Source organism: Simochromis diagramma, unplaced genomic scaffold (assembly GCF_900408965.1).
Source record: "Simochromis diagramma unplaced genomic scaffold, fSimDia1.1 OVJJ01000672.1, whole genome shotgun sequence".
Lineage (NCBI taxonomy): Eukaryota > Metazoa > Chordata > Actinopteri > Cichliformes > Cichlidae > Simochromis > Simochromis diagramma.
The window spans coordinates 218,433-235,711 of record NW_024387215.1 but is presented as its reverse complement, the minus strand read 5'-3'; the positions used below and the strand labels follow the sequence as shown (position 1 = coordinate 235,711).

At 40.8% G+C, this 17,279-nt stretch overlaps 1 protein-coding gene across 1 annotated transcript; it reads right to left on the bottom strand.

Annotated features, from left to right (window-relative positions):
- Positions 1-2,666: 2,666 nt before the first annotated feature.
- LOC120746491 (piggyBac transposable element-derived protein 4-like) lies at positions 2,667-3,267 on the bottom strand. Its single transcript, XM_040051908.1, has one exon. The coding sequence runs from the start codon at positions 3,138-3,140 to the stop codon at positions 2,667-2,669; it is 474 nt and encodes a 157-aa protein (XP_039907842.1). The 5' UTR covers positions 3,141-3,267.
- Positions 3,268-17,279: the final 14,012 nt, after the last annotated feature.

Genomic DNA, 17,279 nt, shown 5'->3' with positions numbered 1-17,279 from the left:
GTGCTTCTGAGTTTTTACGTGTTTTGGAGTTTGTACGTGCTTTGGACTTTGTACGTGTTTTTACGTGTTTTGGAGTTTGTACGTGTTTTAAGTGTTCGTACGTTATTTGAAGTTTGTATGTGCTTTGTCTCTAGGGGCCACCGTAAATATACTTTTATTTATTCACTCCACATAAAATGTAATAAATAAATCATATAATACAAAAATCAACTATTCACATTTCAACTTTTAACTATTTCAATTTTCAGCTTTTTCCTTTTACAAATTTAAAGTGAAACAACACAAAACACTGCAAACCACAACACAATTAAATATAAATTCTAATATGAAAACAAAAAGAACATGCATATTCTCTGTCATATGGGCCCGCATGAATAAACTTTCTGAATCCTTTATCATCTGCAACTGAAAATAGTTGTGGATGATTACTATACCTTTCTAATGTGACGTTGTTGTCCCTGGCTCTCTTTCTCTCTCTCTCCCTCCTGCTCTGTTCCTGTGCTACTGAGTGTAACTACCGCCCCTACCCCCTCTTCTCAGCGTAAAGCACAAGGCTCGCATGTGGAGTGAAGCGGAAAAAAAGTGCGAGAGAGAGGGTGAGACAAAGCAAAAAAAAACCACGGCTCGCGATAAGCAGCCGGCTCGCGTTGTTCACGTCAAAGATCCGGCTCTAAGAGCCATTTTGTTCGCGACCGACCCATCACTAACAGATACATAACCATTACCATCAATACCTTGGGTGTCATCCTCCTCCTCCCTCTCTCCACTATCGTCCTCTACCTGGGTCATAGGCAATAGCGGCAGCAGCACTCCTTCAAAACAGCAAGTTACTCTGACATCTTCACCTACTACATGGCTGCCATGGAGCTGATCTGGATCTTTGGGAGCTTCTTTGTTCTTGGTAGCAATTATATTAATAACTCCGCACTGACAAACCTTGGATTAAATGCTTATAATATGACTTTTTACAGGAGGATAATTGTCCACATCCTGACCTGTGTAGAACGTTACCTGGCTGTTGTTCATCCCATCACCTACCTGGGCCAAGAAACACCCATTGGGTCAAGATCAGAAACATCAGCATTGGCTGTGCATGGCCGCTATCTTTTGGACTGAGCTTTGGAGCTCTAGTTTTGCAAAATGAACTCTCCATACAATTATTATGCGTTTTGATTTTATCGGTAACAGTCATATCTTTTTGCAGCCTGTTCTCTGTGTTCTGATTCGTCCAGGGCCAGGGGAAGCAAGTGGAGAAAAGAAACAGGTTGACCAATCAAAGCAAAGAGCCTTCTACACCATCACAGTTATATCATCTGTGCTTTATCTGTAGTTATCAGGGCAATTGCTGCAGTGGAACTTTTATATTTTTAAAAATAAATACATTTTTTAAAAAGAAAAACAAAACACAGGTAGCTTTCTTCACAATGTTCACTGCCATGCAAGACCTGCTCAGCATAGTTGGTTTGTCCTCAGTTGTTCAGTTGCAGAGGTTGTGACAGTGTCTGCTTGTAGTTTTGGTTCCTAAATGTAACTCAGCTGCAAGTGAAAAAGAATGAAAATAGTGATGAAAGCAAACTTAAAAGCCTGCTACCTTGCACATGTAGGGTCCTGTTGTGTGGTTGTTGTTTGTTGTGAGTGTGTCTGGCTGGCAGCTGGGACGCTGCAGCCAAGGTGCATTTGTAACAGCAACCAAGTGAAATAAAAAGGAAATGTCAGCAAATGGAGACTTGTGGTCACGTCATGCCTCATTCCAGCCACAGGTAGACTTTAATTGTATTGTTTGCTTTTCAGATTGTTGTACTTATCTGGTGGTTTTATTTCATATAGGGGTGTTAGGATGTGTTTTTGAGTGATTGTACATTTGCTTTTAGGTGATTGCTAAGATTTAATGGTGGGTTCTTTAAAATTCTGAGAATATTCAAGAAGTTGGTTGTATTTTGCATTCGCTATAAATAGTTTAGGATGTTGGTACATTCCATCATTCTGACAGTCCTGCTCAGGTGGAGCAGATGCTGCAGATGGACAGAGTGTGGTCTCTGCATGTGAACTTTCCACATTTGCAGCAGGTGGTGACAACTCTTCTGCTTTTGTCGGAGCAAAACTCGCATTGCCTCCTGCTTTTCGTTTTAGTGCCTGAAGAGGGGCCTGCAGCAGCAGCACCCTGCGCACTTTTGACAAAGTCTGCTGTGAGTGAAGAGCAGGGAAGGTAGCCTCTCTTCGCTATCTGTGGGTTGACTAGCATTTCTCCCACCTCCTCAATATACAGCCTCCTCCTGTGTGGTTTGGCCTGCTGCCATAAAGGGTCAATTGCGGTCCACAAGACGTAGCCATTGTAGAGGGAGACGTCAAGGAGATGGTGGAATAGGGCCAATGGCCACCGTGCTGTGTGCCTCCTGCATGAAGAGGTGGCGACAGCCTAACATAAAAATAATAATAAAAAAAACCCAAATACATTAAACCTATGTATATTTTACACAAGAATATATGAGCAAGAATGAATAAATGTGTGCGTAACTGATGGGTAATGACACCTACCTTATCAAGATTGTCGACACCTCCCTTACATTTGTTGTACTCAGTTATCATTTTTGGCTTTCTGAAGAAGAAGAAAGTGTACTTTATTGGTCCCCGTGGGGAAAATCCCTCTCTGCATTTAACCCATTCACTCAGTGAAGCTTTCTCTTGGCGTCATCGGTTATGGATGAAGTCTGGTGCTTTGTGCCCAGCAGGAGGATGTTTGTTTTGTGTCGGGGGACGTAAGACACCAGGGTGTGCGTCTTTGTGAAGGCGAAGATGTGTCCCTGGAGCCCATCTGTCATGTCCAGGACCACCCTCATCCCCTGGTTGACCTCCGCCTGTTTGCCAGCTGCTTGGTGAAAGAAAGTGCAAGTGTAGACTTGCACTTTCCAGGCGTATGACATCTTGACATCGCATAGTGCCCAAATCTTCAGGCCATACTTGGCAGGCTTTTTTGGCATGTACTGCCTGAAGCTGCATCTGCCTTTGAATGGTACGAGTTGTTCGTCCACACAAACGTCTCTGTCTGGGCAGCATCTTGAGGCGGTGCGTCCACATATCCCAGACTTTGCGGATTGGAGCCAGTTTGTCACCTCGGCGTTGGGGTCGGGAAAGTTCATCATCAAAGTGCAACGCCCTGGTGATGTGAAGAAATCTTTTAACCGACATGGTGGCCCGGAAAACCAGCCGTCTGGTTTTCTCACTAAAGAGGTTGCACAATGACTCGTTTCTTGAACGGTACACACCGGACAAGATCAGCAGTCCCACATAAGCCCTTATTTCATCCGTGTCCACGTCTCTCCATTGTTCGATCCTGCGTCTTCCTTGTAGATTTGTCATTTGTCATCGATGCAATGTGCAGCACTATTTCATCTGTGAGAAATAGTGCAAAGCTGGGTCGCTAATTCGGGCGGTGGCATAATGTGTGGGTCCCAGGATAAGTCCTGTGGCTGCGGGGACATAATGGATCGTCCATCCCTAGTGAAAGAAGAATATATGTATGTGAGAGTGAAAGAATGAATTTTGGCTTGTACAGCCCCTCATATATATGTATGTATATATATGTATATACATATATAGCTATACCACACACACTCATCTGCAAAGATGAGTGGAATCCTCGTTCGCTACCCTCCTTGGTGGAGCGATACGTCTCTGGAAAAACAAACCCACTGGATTTACCTTCCAAACGTTGATCAAGTATCCAGCTGTCTCTCGCACTATGTCCCAACAAAGTAAAAACACAACTGGAGAATGGGATGCAAGGTAAGCAAATCCCAACAAGTCTGTAACTGTGAAAACCTTCACACTTCGGAAAAAAGTTCTTATTCCCTCCGGTACTCCATGCACTCAGTGCGTTTTTTTTCTGCCTTGCTGGCTATCTGCTCTGCTGCAGTTCTTCTTCTTGCCACATAACGCAGTGCAGGACAACTTTAGCGCCATCACTGCCCTCTTTTGGATATAATTGGTACTGCATACATTAAACATTAAAACACTGTTTTGAACTGCAGTGGATAACCTTGAGAGGGTTTCATATGTATATGTTTCTAGGGAATTTAACGTTTGTAGAGAATACTCCTTCAGCTGTGTTGTCTGCAAACTCTGCAGGATACACATCTCTTCATAAACTGTCTGCATCACTTCCTTTTTCATCAATATATTTGTGTTTTAGTGGGTGTATGACGAGTGCTGGACAACTGGCTGATCTTCTCCTCCAGAATATTAGTCCTGTTAAATTCGATGGTTACACAGACAACATCATATGATGCAGAACCCGTTGCTTCATCGCTTATAGATGTACCTAGAGTACTGACTGCTGTGTTTGTTAGAGGAAATGTAATGGATGTGATGACCAGACCATGTTCTCCAAACTGGAGGCATGGTTCATGTATTACAGTGTCATCAAAATTACAACCCAGAGGCGCTACAAGGTAGAGTCCAATCATTAACCTCAGATGAGTCCAATACATCTTCATCAGCATTCCTAAAATCTGATGATGGGATCATGACAGTTTGAGAAGCTTTTCTCATCTCCTTGATGTGAGTTAGTCAGTTGTGTAACACCGTTCACATGTGTTTTCCCTCTATCATAAACTTCACCATCATCTTCATCAGTGGAAAATCGCATATGTTCTTTTTTTCTTAGAAGCAAATAACTCCTCATGATCAGGTTTCTTCTCATTTTCATTAATGTGCATCTTTTCCATCAATTTTTAAGGCAAAGAGTTTTGTTCTTAATTCTTTAGTTACTGGCGCTTGAAAGTTAAAGGCACTTAATAAATAAACTTTACTTACTTGTGCCATTGTTTTCCAAGCCGAACCATCTGGCAGCTCTCTGATCAACATATGTTGGGATGTAACCAGACAGGGTCTTCACTGTGGCATCAATCTGTAATAACAGAGATATTTATTACTGTACAGAAATACAAATTACTGCTTTCACATCAGAATAAAAATGTATATGCTTTTCACATGTGTTTTGATAATTGTTTATGTCATTCTATGAAATCTGTTATTATTTTAGTGTCAGCCATCAGTCTTTAGCATTTATTCTTATCCTTGCTTTAAATTGAACCCAAATATCAATATAAACACAGTTTAATTCATTTATTTTTAGATAAGCAAGGAAACATTGTGCTTTATTGGTAAAGTCATCAAATAATATAGTGACCTATTCAATAAACCTGGACCCTACATACAGCTAATAGATTAATTAGCAACATTTAATAACTCTTGTCATAACAACGGCCCAGTTTTCTATAGCTGGTTTCCTTGTTTTACATTATCCATCTTATACAGGCTGATGCAGATGCAGCCTACCATTACGCACTTAAGCAGTAAGAGACAGAAGTTGTAAAATTGCTATGATTGCTAACTTAGCAATATGTCACATTTTTAGATGCTGCAACTTCGCATAAAGTGAGTTTTACAAATTTACCCATAGAGAGAGTAGTTCTGTGTTCTTGTAGCATTTACAAGAGACAGTCCTCAGGTACATCGTGATTCCCGAAGAAATCTTGGAAGTGGGCTATTCCGGTTTGTGTCCAAGTTGAAAGCAGCACATTGCAAGTTGCCACTGCCAGTTCTCAAGAGTATGGGCTCTCCACACCTACCATGCAATTGGCTTTCTGAACACAACACGTTTTATGTTCTTGCAATAAAAAATAATAATCTAATCTTTTTTATGTTTGTACAGTATATGATCACATTCGTACAATATAATATTTATATTGTAAGTGCATGAAAGTTTTTCTATAACATGATAAGTATGTATATTGTAATAACGTGATATTATGTTGTTGAATGTGAAAAATATATTGTACAATCATGACAGTGTATTGTACAAAAATGAAAAGCATATTGTTCAAACAAAAAGGTTTTCTCATTATAAAGCAACATAGCTCTTTTTTTCTTTGGCCTGGGTGGCAGCTCTCCGCTTCCATAAAGAATGGAAATGAGATCCCATAAATCTTCTCTATGTACAGACAGGTGGCATGACACTGCCTAATTTGAATAAACAGCTGCTTTTAATTACAGGCCCTTTGAACACTATCAGATGTAATGAATGAATGAAAACAGACATTAAAAATCTCTAACGCTACTTTTTCCACATTGTTGACAGTCCAAAGTACATGTTACTATATGTCACATTTAAAAACTGAATCTAAACCAGTTTCATCAATTACACAAACTGCTTGTTAGTTTTGGTTTGGGTGAAAATAAGAATTCTATTTCCACTACATAAAGTCTCCACATGGTTAGAAAATGCAGATGTACCTACTACACTGCTCTGTGACCCAAATTGTGAAGTACAATTTGCTGCTGTAATTTACATTAAGGGCCACCTAATGATTCATGCAAAAAGCTCACATAGTTCTACTGCTGTGTCAACTGTGAGCACCCTGAACACTAGCAGAAGCATCAGCGCACATTTAGGGTCAATAGCAGTCAGTCAGTTTGGAGACGTGAACTAGAGGAAACAATTCAACCAAAAGGTGCTCTTTAATATCTTTTATTATAGTGACTTAATTTTTAAATGCCTTCTTTTTCATACATATTTAAGCTGTTGTATCTTTTTAAACTAATGCAACTGGCATAAAAAAGATGAATCTTGAAGATTTGGGGGGATTTTAGATGATTCCTTCTGACAGCAGCACAGACAAAGGATGCTCTGTGTTAACTATAAATTACTTACATTTTTTATAAATGTTGTCCACTGTACAGATGTTTTTGTGCTGCTTTATGTGTGATCAGATCAGACATCTTCTTTGACTGGGATTATATAATTATATTATATCATGGATAAGGGACACAATGTGTTTTGTATTGGAACATACACTGCCAGTCAAGTTTGGAGACACCTTCTCATTTAATGGTTTTTCTTTATTTTACATTGTAGATCTTCACTGAAAGCATGGAAACTATGAATGGAAACATGAATTTATTTCATAATTTTTTTGTTAACTCAAAACGTTTTATATTTTGTATTCTTAAAAATGACCACCCTTTTCTTTGCTTACTGCTTTGCACACTCTTGGGATTCTCTCAATGAGCTTCATGAGGTAGGCACCTTATTTTCCAACAGCCTTGAAGGAGTTCCCAGAGATGCTGAGCACTTGTTGGGCTTTTTGCCTTCACTCTGCAGTCCATCTCACCCTTAACCATCTCACTTGGGTTTGGGTCAGGTGACTGTGGAGGCCAGGCCATCTGGTGCAGCACTCCATCACTATACTTATTGGACAAGTAGCCCTTACACACCTCCTCCTCCATGCTTCATGGTGGGAACCATGCATGTAGAAACTATCTGTTCACCTTTTCTGTATCACACAAAGGCACAACGGGTGGAACCACAGATCTCAAATTTGGACTCATCTGACCAAAGCACAGATTTCCACTGGTCTAAAGTCCGTTCCTTGTGTTTCTTGGCCCAAACAAATCTCTTCTGCTTTTCCTAAGTAGTGATTTCTTAGCAGGTAGTTGACCATACCCATATGGAAAAGATATATATAAATCTTATAAAGTTTGTATCTGTCTTGTGTGAAACTTGTATGAAAAGCATATAAGAGTGAAAACAGATATAAGATCTCTTGAAAAATTATATAAATAAAACTTGTATGTTTTGGATACTTACTAAAACAATATATGAAAATAATGAGAAAGTGGCCACTTTCATGAGTAAATCATATAAGCCTTATATGATTCACTATATGAAGTAGGCCACATCTTATGCAAACCATTACAGGTGACTACATAATGAAGCTCACTGAGAGAAGGCCAAGGGTTTGCAGTGCTGTCAACAAAGTGCGGCTACTTTGAGGAATCTAAAATATAAAACATTTGGTGATATGTCTCTATTTTCCTTTGCTACATAATTCCATAAAGCTTGCTTTATATATTTGCTATACTAACTGGTCCATGATTGCCTTAAAGTACAGTTCCTTAATACGATGCATCATAACTGAACTTTCAATCCGTCCCCTGTCTGTCTCTCTAATCATTTTCTTTTCTTCTCAGACCTACAACATACAGGAGATATGTCACTTAACTCCACCTCCAACTATCTTCTGGACTATTTTTGCTCCTACAAGTCACCAAAATTCATTCCGTTCTTTGCAGTGAGATTCATCCTCATACTCACTATTTCTGTTCTTGTTTTTTATGTGGGTCATCAAAGATGGCGAAGGCAGCGCTCCTTTAAAACAGCAAGCCACTCTGACATCTTCACCTACCACGTGGCTGCCATGGAGCTAATCTGGGTCTTGGGGTGCTTTCCTCATTTATTATGGCACATACTCTAATCACTTAATGAGTGAGACTGTAGGATCACATGCTTCTCGTATTGCTTATTACGGAGAGATATTTTTCCACATCCTGACCTGTGTAGAGCGTTATCTGGCTGTTGTTCATCCCATCACCTACATGAGTTTAAGAAATGCCCGTGGGGTCAGGATCAGAAACACTAGCATTGGTTGTGTTTGGGTGCTGAGCTTTGGACTGACATGTGTTAAAGTTTTATTACCTCCTAATTACCAAACTGCCCCACTGTTCTGCATTTTGGTTCCCTCCATAATAATCATATCTTTCTGCAGCCTCTCTGCACTCTGTGTTCTGATTCGCCCAGGGCCAGGGGAAGCGGCTAGGGAAAGGGAGACATTGCACCAATCAAAGCTGAGAGTTTTCTACAACATCCTGGCTATAACCTGCACTGTGTGGCTATGGGTTGTTGGTTTTCTTGTATCAAATTCTCTCAAGCAGTCACTTCTACTGAGCAGCACTGGCAAGTGTTCAATGTTGATGTATATGGTTTGGTTTAACTTGCCCAGCAGTTTGGTGTTACCTCTGTTATATCTGCATAGGGCAGGAAAACTATCATGTTGTAGTTATACCAACAAGTAAAGACAACCACAGTCTTAGTGTGTGGTGTGTGTGGTGTAATGTGTTTATATCAGTGTGTTTTGGGCTGCTTTTTAAAGAAGGGAATCTTCCATGTTAATCTTTTTGGGAAGAAAAGCCATATTTCATCAGCTGCATACAAAAGAAAGTGATTATAATGTACATACTGGGTTGATCATGTGTCGTTACAAAGTGTGGCATCACATAATTATGTTAAAACTTTGAAGAAGGTTCTGGGTTGATGGATCAGTTTGCCATATTGATTTAATTCTTTGTTTGAATGGGGAAAAATGCAAAACAAAATAAATGATTTGTCTTCCAAAAGTACACATGTCACATACAGAATAATGGCTGCTCTCTATGTAAATGACAGCACAAATCATCTTTATTGTTTGTACAGTGCTTGTTGGTGCTTTGTGTTTGCTTATATGATTTATTATATAACTTGCCGAGCAGTGAAATTAAGCTTTAACCATACACGTTGATGTGATCTTATCGAACTGTGTACTCGCATAAGGCCTGCCATGTAGAAATCATTCATAAGCCTGGAAACTTGCGGGCCTGAAATATGAAAGAACATTCTCTTCCAAATTAGTATATTGTTGAAAACACATGATTTTACCAAATTCCCTAGATAGGGCTGTTTAAGGCAGGTTTTTACCAGCACATGTTCTAAGAAATTAATTATACATTATAGTGTAATATACTGTATATATATTTGTATTTTAAACAGTACTGCAGTGTAGAATACTTTTCTGAAAATAAGTAACCAGCTGAAATCATGAAAGACAGAGAATAAAAATAAAAAAATAATTTAATGCATCTTATTCGTCAATGCTTTTTTCCAAAAGCTCATTTGTTAGATCTGGGAACTGGTAGCTAATGTCTGCGTCCAAATGGCAGAATGAAACTCAAATCCATAGGGGAAGTTTCTAATTATGTAGTTATTGTTATTGAGGGTTGTAGGAAAGCATATTGTTAGAAAATGGGCCTGGCTATAAATTATTACCCATGCTAATGCTTGCTAATGAAAGCTTTGCGTAATTCCAGCTTCAAAGCAGATTGTGTTTAGCTCTGTACTGTATGTGATGAAGATTCTGTGCCTGGAAGAGCCAGATTTTGTATTTACAGTAAATATTGTAAATAGACTTCTGTTGATAGAGCTGGTCGATGTAAGGTGGTAGACAGTGGATCTCTTAAATTTGACATCTCTGAACCAATGTGTCATGAGTTTTGTCTTTCCATGCATCACACCTGCATCCCATTAAGTAATATCTGTAGGAAGGCTGCAAATTATTGAGATTTTCCATTGCACCTCACATGAGCCTATCTTAAACACTACTGAGTACATTAAACATTAACATAAAATTACTTACACTAAAAGTATCATTTAACTCTAAGCTGAGTAAACATGAAAAAATGCACTACTGTATGTTGTGTACCTTGACAAGTAAACAATTAATACTTATTTTGAATTTACTTCAACGATTTTAAACACTTTCACTTCACAAGTATTTTTGGAGAAAGGCAAAACTGGCATTTGTGAATGTGAATAGTTTTTACCCTCAGTGAAAAAGGTTGATGGACTATTGCTTTCACCAGGCAGAACTGGCAGAGAGCATGGACACTCAAGTTTATGAACATTATTGAAAATGAGCCGATGTAGGATTTTCAAATTGATATCATAGGCACATCTACTAAAACAATTGTACAAGTTCAAATCTCAGTGACCTCTGACCTTGAGGTCGAGGTCACTGAGATTTGAATTTGTCCAAATCTTAGTGACCTAGACAGATGTCACCTAGGCTTTTCTATTGATACCATAAGTGTATTTTTTTTTTTAATATTTCAGACAAATTTGGCTTCAAGGTCAAAGTCAGCGGACATGTTTCCTGAAAATCTTGTGAGCTAAATAACATGAGAAAGAAGCGATGTAGGCTTTTCAAATCCTTACCATAGGTACTAGGAGAGTGAAGGTTAGCACTGGGCACCGCCAATATATTCAATGTCTGTCAGCAGGATTAAGACTTGGAAAAACATTAAAAGGAAAAAAAAACACAATTTAATTTTTTATGGGTTACAGGTTGAGTCATGAAGTGATTTAAAAATTCCATTCAGTTCTTACATCACCTTTCAGACAGAAAGTTAACTGTTTCACTGCACCACAACAATTATTTGTACAAAACGGGGGAAACTGAAATAGTGAATTTGAAATTAATTTAGTGAATTTACACAATTTCCCTTTTTCTATAAGACAAATGAAAAAATGTGAATAAGGGACTTTAACTATGGCCATTAACCCTTTAAGACCTACCATAGAACCAAGTCCGCCAGAGCTTATATTATATTTTTACATGGTGTGGTGCCATTTTTGGGAGCATTTCGAGTTGCTATACATCAATACAACCATTATAGCCCAGATTTTAATAATATGTATTCATTAAGTGCATAGTAATTACATAAATTGCAAAAAAGTGCAATAAACTACAAAAAAATTGAAAATCGTTTTTGCTTTTTTAACATATATTTGTAGTTAGAGAAATTTAAGAGGCTTATCCCTCAAAACTGTAAATACAAAAAAGTTGCACAAAATAGTTTCCCACCACAGGAAATTTATTTTGAGTGTTTTCATAGTTTTATTTTTGAAATACACCAATTTTTATATACTGCAGGAAAAACGAAAATAAATATTATACTGCAAATTTGCAACAAAGCAGCATATGCATCAAAATAAACTATTTCCAGCAGTGCAATATGAGTCCTAAGCATCCCAGAAAAGACACAAAAAGTCATAAAGTCAAAGATAACTTTTAAAAAGACCAGTATAGGCCCTGAAGCCCTGATAGTAAAAAAGACTACATTTCCGCGAAAATGACGTCACTTCCGGTTTCGGGCAGGTAATGGTGGAAGACATGCAAAAGTTCACGCTGACGTCTATTCCAACGTAGGAAGTGTTACGAACAGCTGATCGGATCGGCAAAGCCGTTTCTGGAATATTATGTTTTTGTTGCTGCAAGTGCTTTTTATGCAGTTTTTGCAAAGCTATATGTGGAAGGAAACTGTGACCTAGGACAAGCTGATGGCATAAGATGTAAGTACAACTCCTCCGGTTTCATATGCAAAAAAAATTATTGCGCTAGCTTACGTGGTTACAGAGCTACTGGGATTTAAAAATAGTTACGCAAAACAGAGCGTTCCCGCTCCGATCGGCTCTAAAGGGTTAATGACCTTGTAGTACCATATCACCCTATTAGAGCACTTCGTTCTCGCTCTGCAGGCCTACTTGTTGTTCCTAGAGTATTTAAAAGTAGAATGGGAGGCAGAGCCTTCAGTTTTCAGGCCCCTCTTCTGTGGAACCAGCTTCCAGTTTGGATTCAGGAGACAGACACTATCTCTACTTTCAAGATTAGGCTTAAAACTTTCCTTTTTGCTAAAGCATATAGTTAGGGCTGGACCAGGTGACCCTGAATCCTCCCTTAGTTACATTGAAATAGGTGTAGGCTGCTGGGAGATTTCCCTGATGCATTGAGTGTTTCTTCTTCAATCACCTTTCTCACTCAGTATGTGTTAATAGATCTCTCTGCATTGAATCACACTTCTTATTAATCTTCCACAGCATGTCTTTTGTCTTTTTCTGCATGTGTGTTTCCGTGGTTCTGCACATTGAGAAAAAAAAAAAGTACAATAAAACTATCTGTCATGTACAGTGGTGAATTCAAGTAAGATATCTGTTTGGTTTCTAAACCATCTCTCAGTCTTTCTATTGCTATTGTTGGTTAGGCCTTTTTTTAAGACTGACAAACTATTTGCAGCATAACCAAAATCTCTAAGCTCTGTGAAAAGAGGCTGTATGTTTGTTTGAACACTGAAAGACCACCGAGATCATACACTTTGCTATAAGGAAGAATAAATCGATTATTAAAACATATTTATTACATGACTTATAGTCAATATCTGATGTAGTTTACATTGAAATTATTTTATTAAATTGTATTATTATGTTGCATTACTGAATATTGAATATATAGTTCAGTCTCTTAATGCAGCGGTCCCCAACATTTTTTGTGCCACGGACCGGTTTGTGCCCGACAATATTTTCACAGACCGGCCTTTAAGGTGTCGCGGATAAATACAACAAAATAAAACTAGTACCGGTACCGAAAAAAAGAAGATTTATTCATAACACACGTGAAAAGACCCAGGAAAACCGAGTTAACGAAAAAACGATAACAAAATCAGAATCAGAATCAGAATGGGTTTTATTGCCAAATGTTGAGCAGGTTTACAACATTAGGAAATTGCTGCGGTGCTTCAGTGCATACATGCTGTCATAAATTGCGCTTAAATAGACATGAAAAAATAAAAGTAAGAATAAGAATAAGAATAAAATAACGCTAAAAACCAATAAAAACCCTGAAAACCATACATTTCACACCCGAGTCTCACTTTTGCAGCCCGGGCCCGGGGGTTGGGGACCCCTGTCTTAATTAGGGATGGGTATCGAAAACCGGTTCTTGTTGAGAACCGGTTCCCACTGTTTCAATTCCTTGGAATTGTTTGCCATTTTTGCAAACGATTCCCTTATCGATTCCAGTCACCCCGAATGACGTCACCACGTTGCGGAGCGTCATTTACCTGGCAGGAAACACGGCGCCTAAGCAGCTCAAATGCTAAAAAGTTTGGTTATACTTTACGAGAACGGATGACAACAGGGCAACTTGCAATACTTGCAAAGTAGATATTTCATTTAAGGGAGGAAACACTACGAATATGCAAAAGCATTTGCTCACAAAACAACGCGATGACCTCAAATGAATGTCGTGTTTTCAATTCTGCTCCGGACTCGTGAATCTCAACCCAGCAGCAGCGGTAACGTTTGCACGTCCTCTCCCGTTAATGCGGCAGGTAAATAATCAACTAACAGTGCATATAATATTAGCGCGATCTGCCTTATTACAAAACCTGCCATCACTGTGCATTTAGGTGACCATGATGAGAGAGGCAGACAGAGTCTGGCTCAGATGCTGGCAGTTCTCGCTGCAGTCTACCGGTAGCGTCTCCTTTCAGGCCAGGATAGACGAATGTCACCGAGCAGTGACTAAGCTTATGGTAAAAGGCTTGCACCCATTTAGAATAGAATTAGAATAGAATTCAACTTTATTGTCATTGCACATGCACAGGTACAGGGCAACGAAATGCAGTTTGCATCCATCCAGAAGTGCTTTAGTGATATAGATATATTACAATATATATTAGCAATAATATAGATATGTGAGTATAATACAGAAATGGGTCTATTATGGTATGTTATAATGTACACGGTATGAAGTATGTTGTGAATATTCTATAACTATAAGTATGTACAGGCTGTAGTGAGTACAAGCTATGTACAGGATATGAACAGGATATAAATATGAAAAACTATACAGAATATGAAATAAATAACTTTACAGAATCTGAGATATACAGCTATACAGAAATGGGAACTATGCAAGTTGTAAACAGTTGTAGGATTAAAGATTATCGAATGTACAGAATGATTATTTACACAGAGCTATACAGTAGTGCAGTTAAGATAAGTGAGGGTGTAGATAGTTTCTACAGAGGCTATATAAAGTGCTAGTGGTTGTGAGTGGTGGTTCAGTCCATGTTATTATTGTGTGTTTGAGGGTACAGTTGTCCATTGTGGGTGTGTGTATGTTCAGTCCATGAGTTTAACGTGGGTCAGATGTCAGGAGGCAGAGTTCAGGAGTCTGACAGCTGTGGGGAAGAAGCTGTTCCGGTACCTGGTGGTCTTAGTCCGGAGGCTCCTGTGGTGCCTCCCAGAGGGCAGGAGGGTGAAGAGTCCATGTGATGGGTGACTGGGGTCTTTGATGATTTTCCCAGCCCTTTTCAGACACCGCTTCCTGTAGATGTCTTTTATGGCAGGAAGTGGTGCTCCGGCGATGCGCTGGGCAGTTTTCACGACCCTCTGCAACGCCTTCCGGTCCGAGGCAGAGCAGTTCCCGTACCAGACTGTTATACAGTTGGTCAGGATGCTCTCGATGGTGCAGCGATAGAAGTTCACCAGGATGTCTGAGGACAGGTGGTTCTTCCTCAGAGTCCTCAAGAAGAAGAGGCGCTGGTGAGCCTTCTTGACCAGCTTGGAGCAGTTGGTCGTCCAGGTGAGATCCTCGGAGATGTGGACTCCCAGGAACTTGAAGCTGCTCACACGCTCCACAGCCGTCCCCTTAATGTGGATGGGTGGATGTGGGTCAGCATTCCTCCTGTAGTCCACGATGAGCTCCTTGGTCTTCTCGGTGTTAAGCAGCAGGTTGTTTCTGTCGCACCACTCAGCCAGACGATCCACCTCCTCCCTGTAGGCGGCCTCATCGTTGTCACTGATGAGGCCAATCACCGTGGTGTCATCTGCAAACTTAATGATGGTGTTGGAACCATCAGCCGGTCTGCAGTCGTGGGTGAAGAGGGAGTAGAGGAAAGGGCTCATCACACAGCCTTGTGGTACACCGGTGTTCATTGTGATGGTAGATGAGCAGCGGTTATCCAGCCGGACATGTTGGGGGCGGTTGGTCAGGAAGTCCAGTAACCATTTGCAGATGAGGGAACTGATACCCAGGTCTGTCAGTTTCCTGATGAGTTGTGAGGGGTGGATTGTATTGAATGCTGAACTGAAGTCTATAAACAGCATTCTGGCGTAGGTGTTGTTGTTGTCCATGTGTGAGAGGACAGAGTGCATTGCGATGGAGACTGCATCCTCTGTGCTCCTGTTCTGGCGGTATGCGAATTGGTGGGGGTCCAGGGTGGGGGGGAGACAGGATTTGAAGTGTGCTAGGACCAGTCGCTCTAAGCACTTAGTGATGATGGGGGTGAGTGCTACTGGGCGGTAATCATTGAGGCAAGATGGGTTGGAGTTTTTGGGTATCGGGACGATGGAGGTGGATTTGAAGCAGGCCGGTACCACAGCGTGGGCCAAGGACAGATTGAATATGTCTGTGAGCACTCCTGCAAGCTCCCCAGAACACGCTCTGAGAACACGCCCGGGGATGCCATCAGGGCCTGCAGCCTTGTGGACATTGATCCTGCTCAGCACCGCTCCTACATCGGTGGGGGAGAGAGTCAGAGGTTGGTGGTCTGGCGTCATGTCTGCTTTGGTTGTGGTTGTGGGGTTCCCTCGCTCAAAACGAGCATAAAAGTTGTTGAGCTCGTTGAGGAAGGAGACATCAGAGGATGCGGGGGAGGGTTTGGTGGTCCTGTAGTCTGTGATGGTCTGGAGTCCTTGCCACATGCGTCGGGGGTTGGAGTTGGAGAAGTGTTCTTCTACCTTCTTTTTGTAATGGTGTTTGGCTTTTTTGATGCCCTTCTTTAGATTAGCCCTGGCTGTACTGTAGGCGTGTGCATCTCCTGACCTAAAGGCAGTGTTGCGGGCCTTCAGGAGGAGACGAACATCCCGGTTCATCCAAGGCTTCTGGTTGGGGTACATGGTGATCCGTTTCTGGGTGGTGACACTGTCTGTGGTTTTGGAGATGTAATCCAGTACAGATGAGGCGTACTGGTCCAGGTCTGTGTGGGTGAACATATTCCAGTCTGTGTTTTTAAATCTGTCCTGGAGCACTGCGTCTGTCCCCTCTGGCCACACTTTAATTGTCCTCACAGCAGGTTTCACACGTTGGATGAGTGGTGAATACCGAGGTGTGAGGAACAGGGAGAGATGGTCCGATTGTCCAATGTGGGGGAGGGGTGTGGCTTTGTAGGCTCCAGCCAGGTTGGAATACACATGGTCTAAAGTCTTGTCTCCTCTGGTGTGGCAGGAGACATGTTGGTGGAATCTGGGGAGGACTGTCTTTAAGTTGGTGTGGTTGAAGTCGCCAGCAACAATAAAAGCAGCCTCGGGGTGTTTATTCTGGTGTTTGTTAATGGCTGCAGAAAGTTCTTTCATGGCCAACCTAGCATTAGCGTCGGGGGGTATATACACGGCAGTGAGTATGATAGAGGTGAGTTCTCTGGGGAGATAATAAGGTCTGCATTTGACCATTAAAAATTCCGCATTAGGTGAGCAGTGACTCTCAGTAGTAGTGGAGTTCATGCACCAAGCATTGTTAATATAAATGCACAAACCTCCACCTCTGGTCTTGCCGGAGTCATCTGCTAGCCTGTCGGCTTGGTGTGTGTGGCGTCCTGCTAACTCGATAGCATTGTCCGGGCAGCTGTTGTTCAGCCATGTTTCGGTGAAAAACATGACATTTGAGTCCATAATCCGTCTGTTGTTAGTGATGGAGAGCCGTATCTCATCCATTTTGTTTGCCAGAGAACGGACATTGGCGAGAAAAATACTGGGTAAAGGCAGCCGGTGTGGTGTTAGCTTTAGCTTA

Excerpts from the sequence above, each read along its gene's own strand:
- LOC120746491 (XM_040051908.1), bottom strand. The coding sequence starts at position 3,140 with ATGATGAACTTTCCCGACCCCAACGCCGAGGTGACAAACTGGCTCCAA.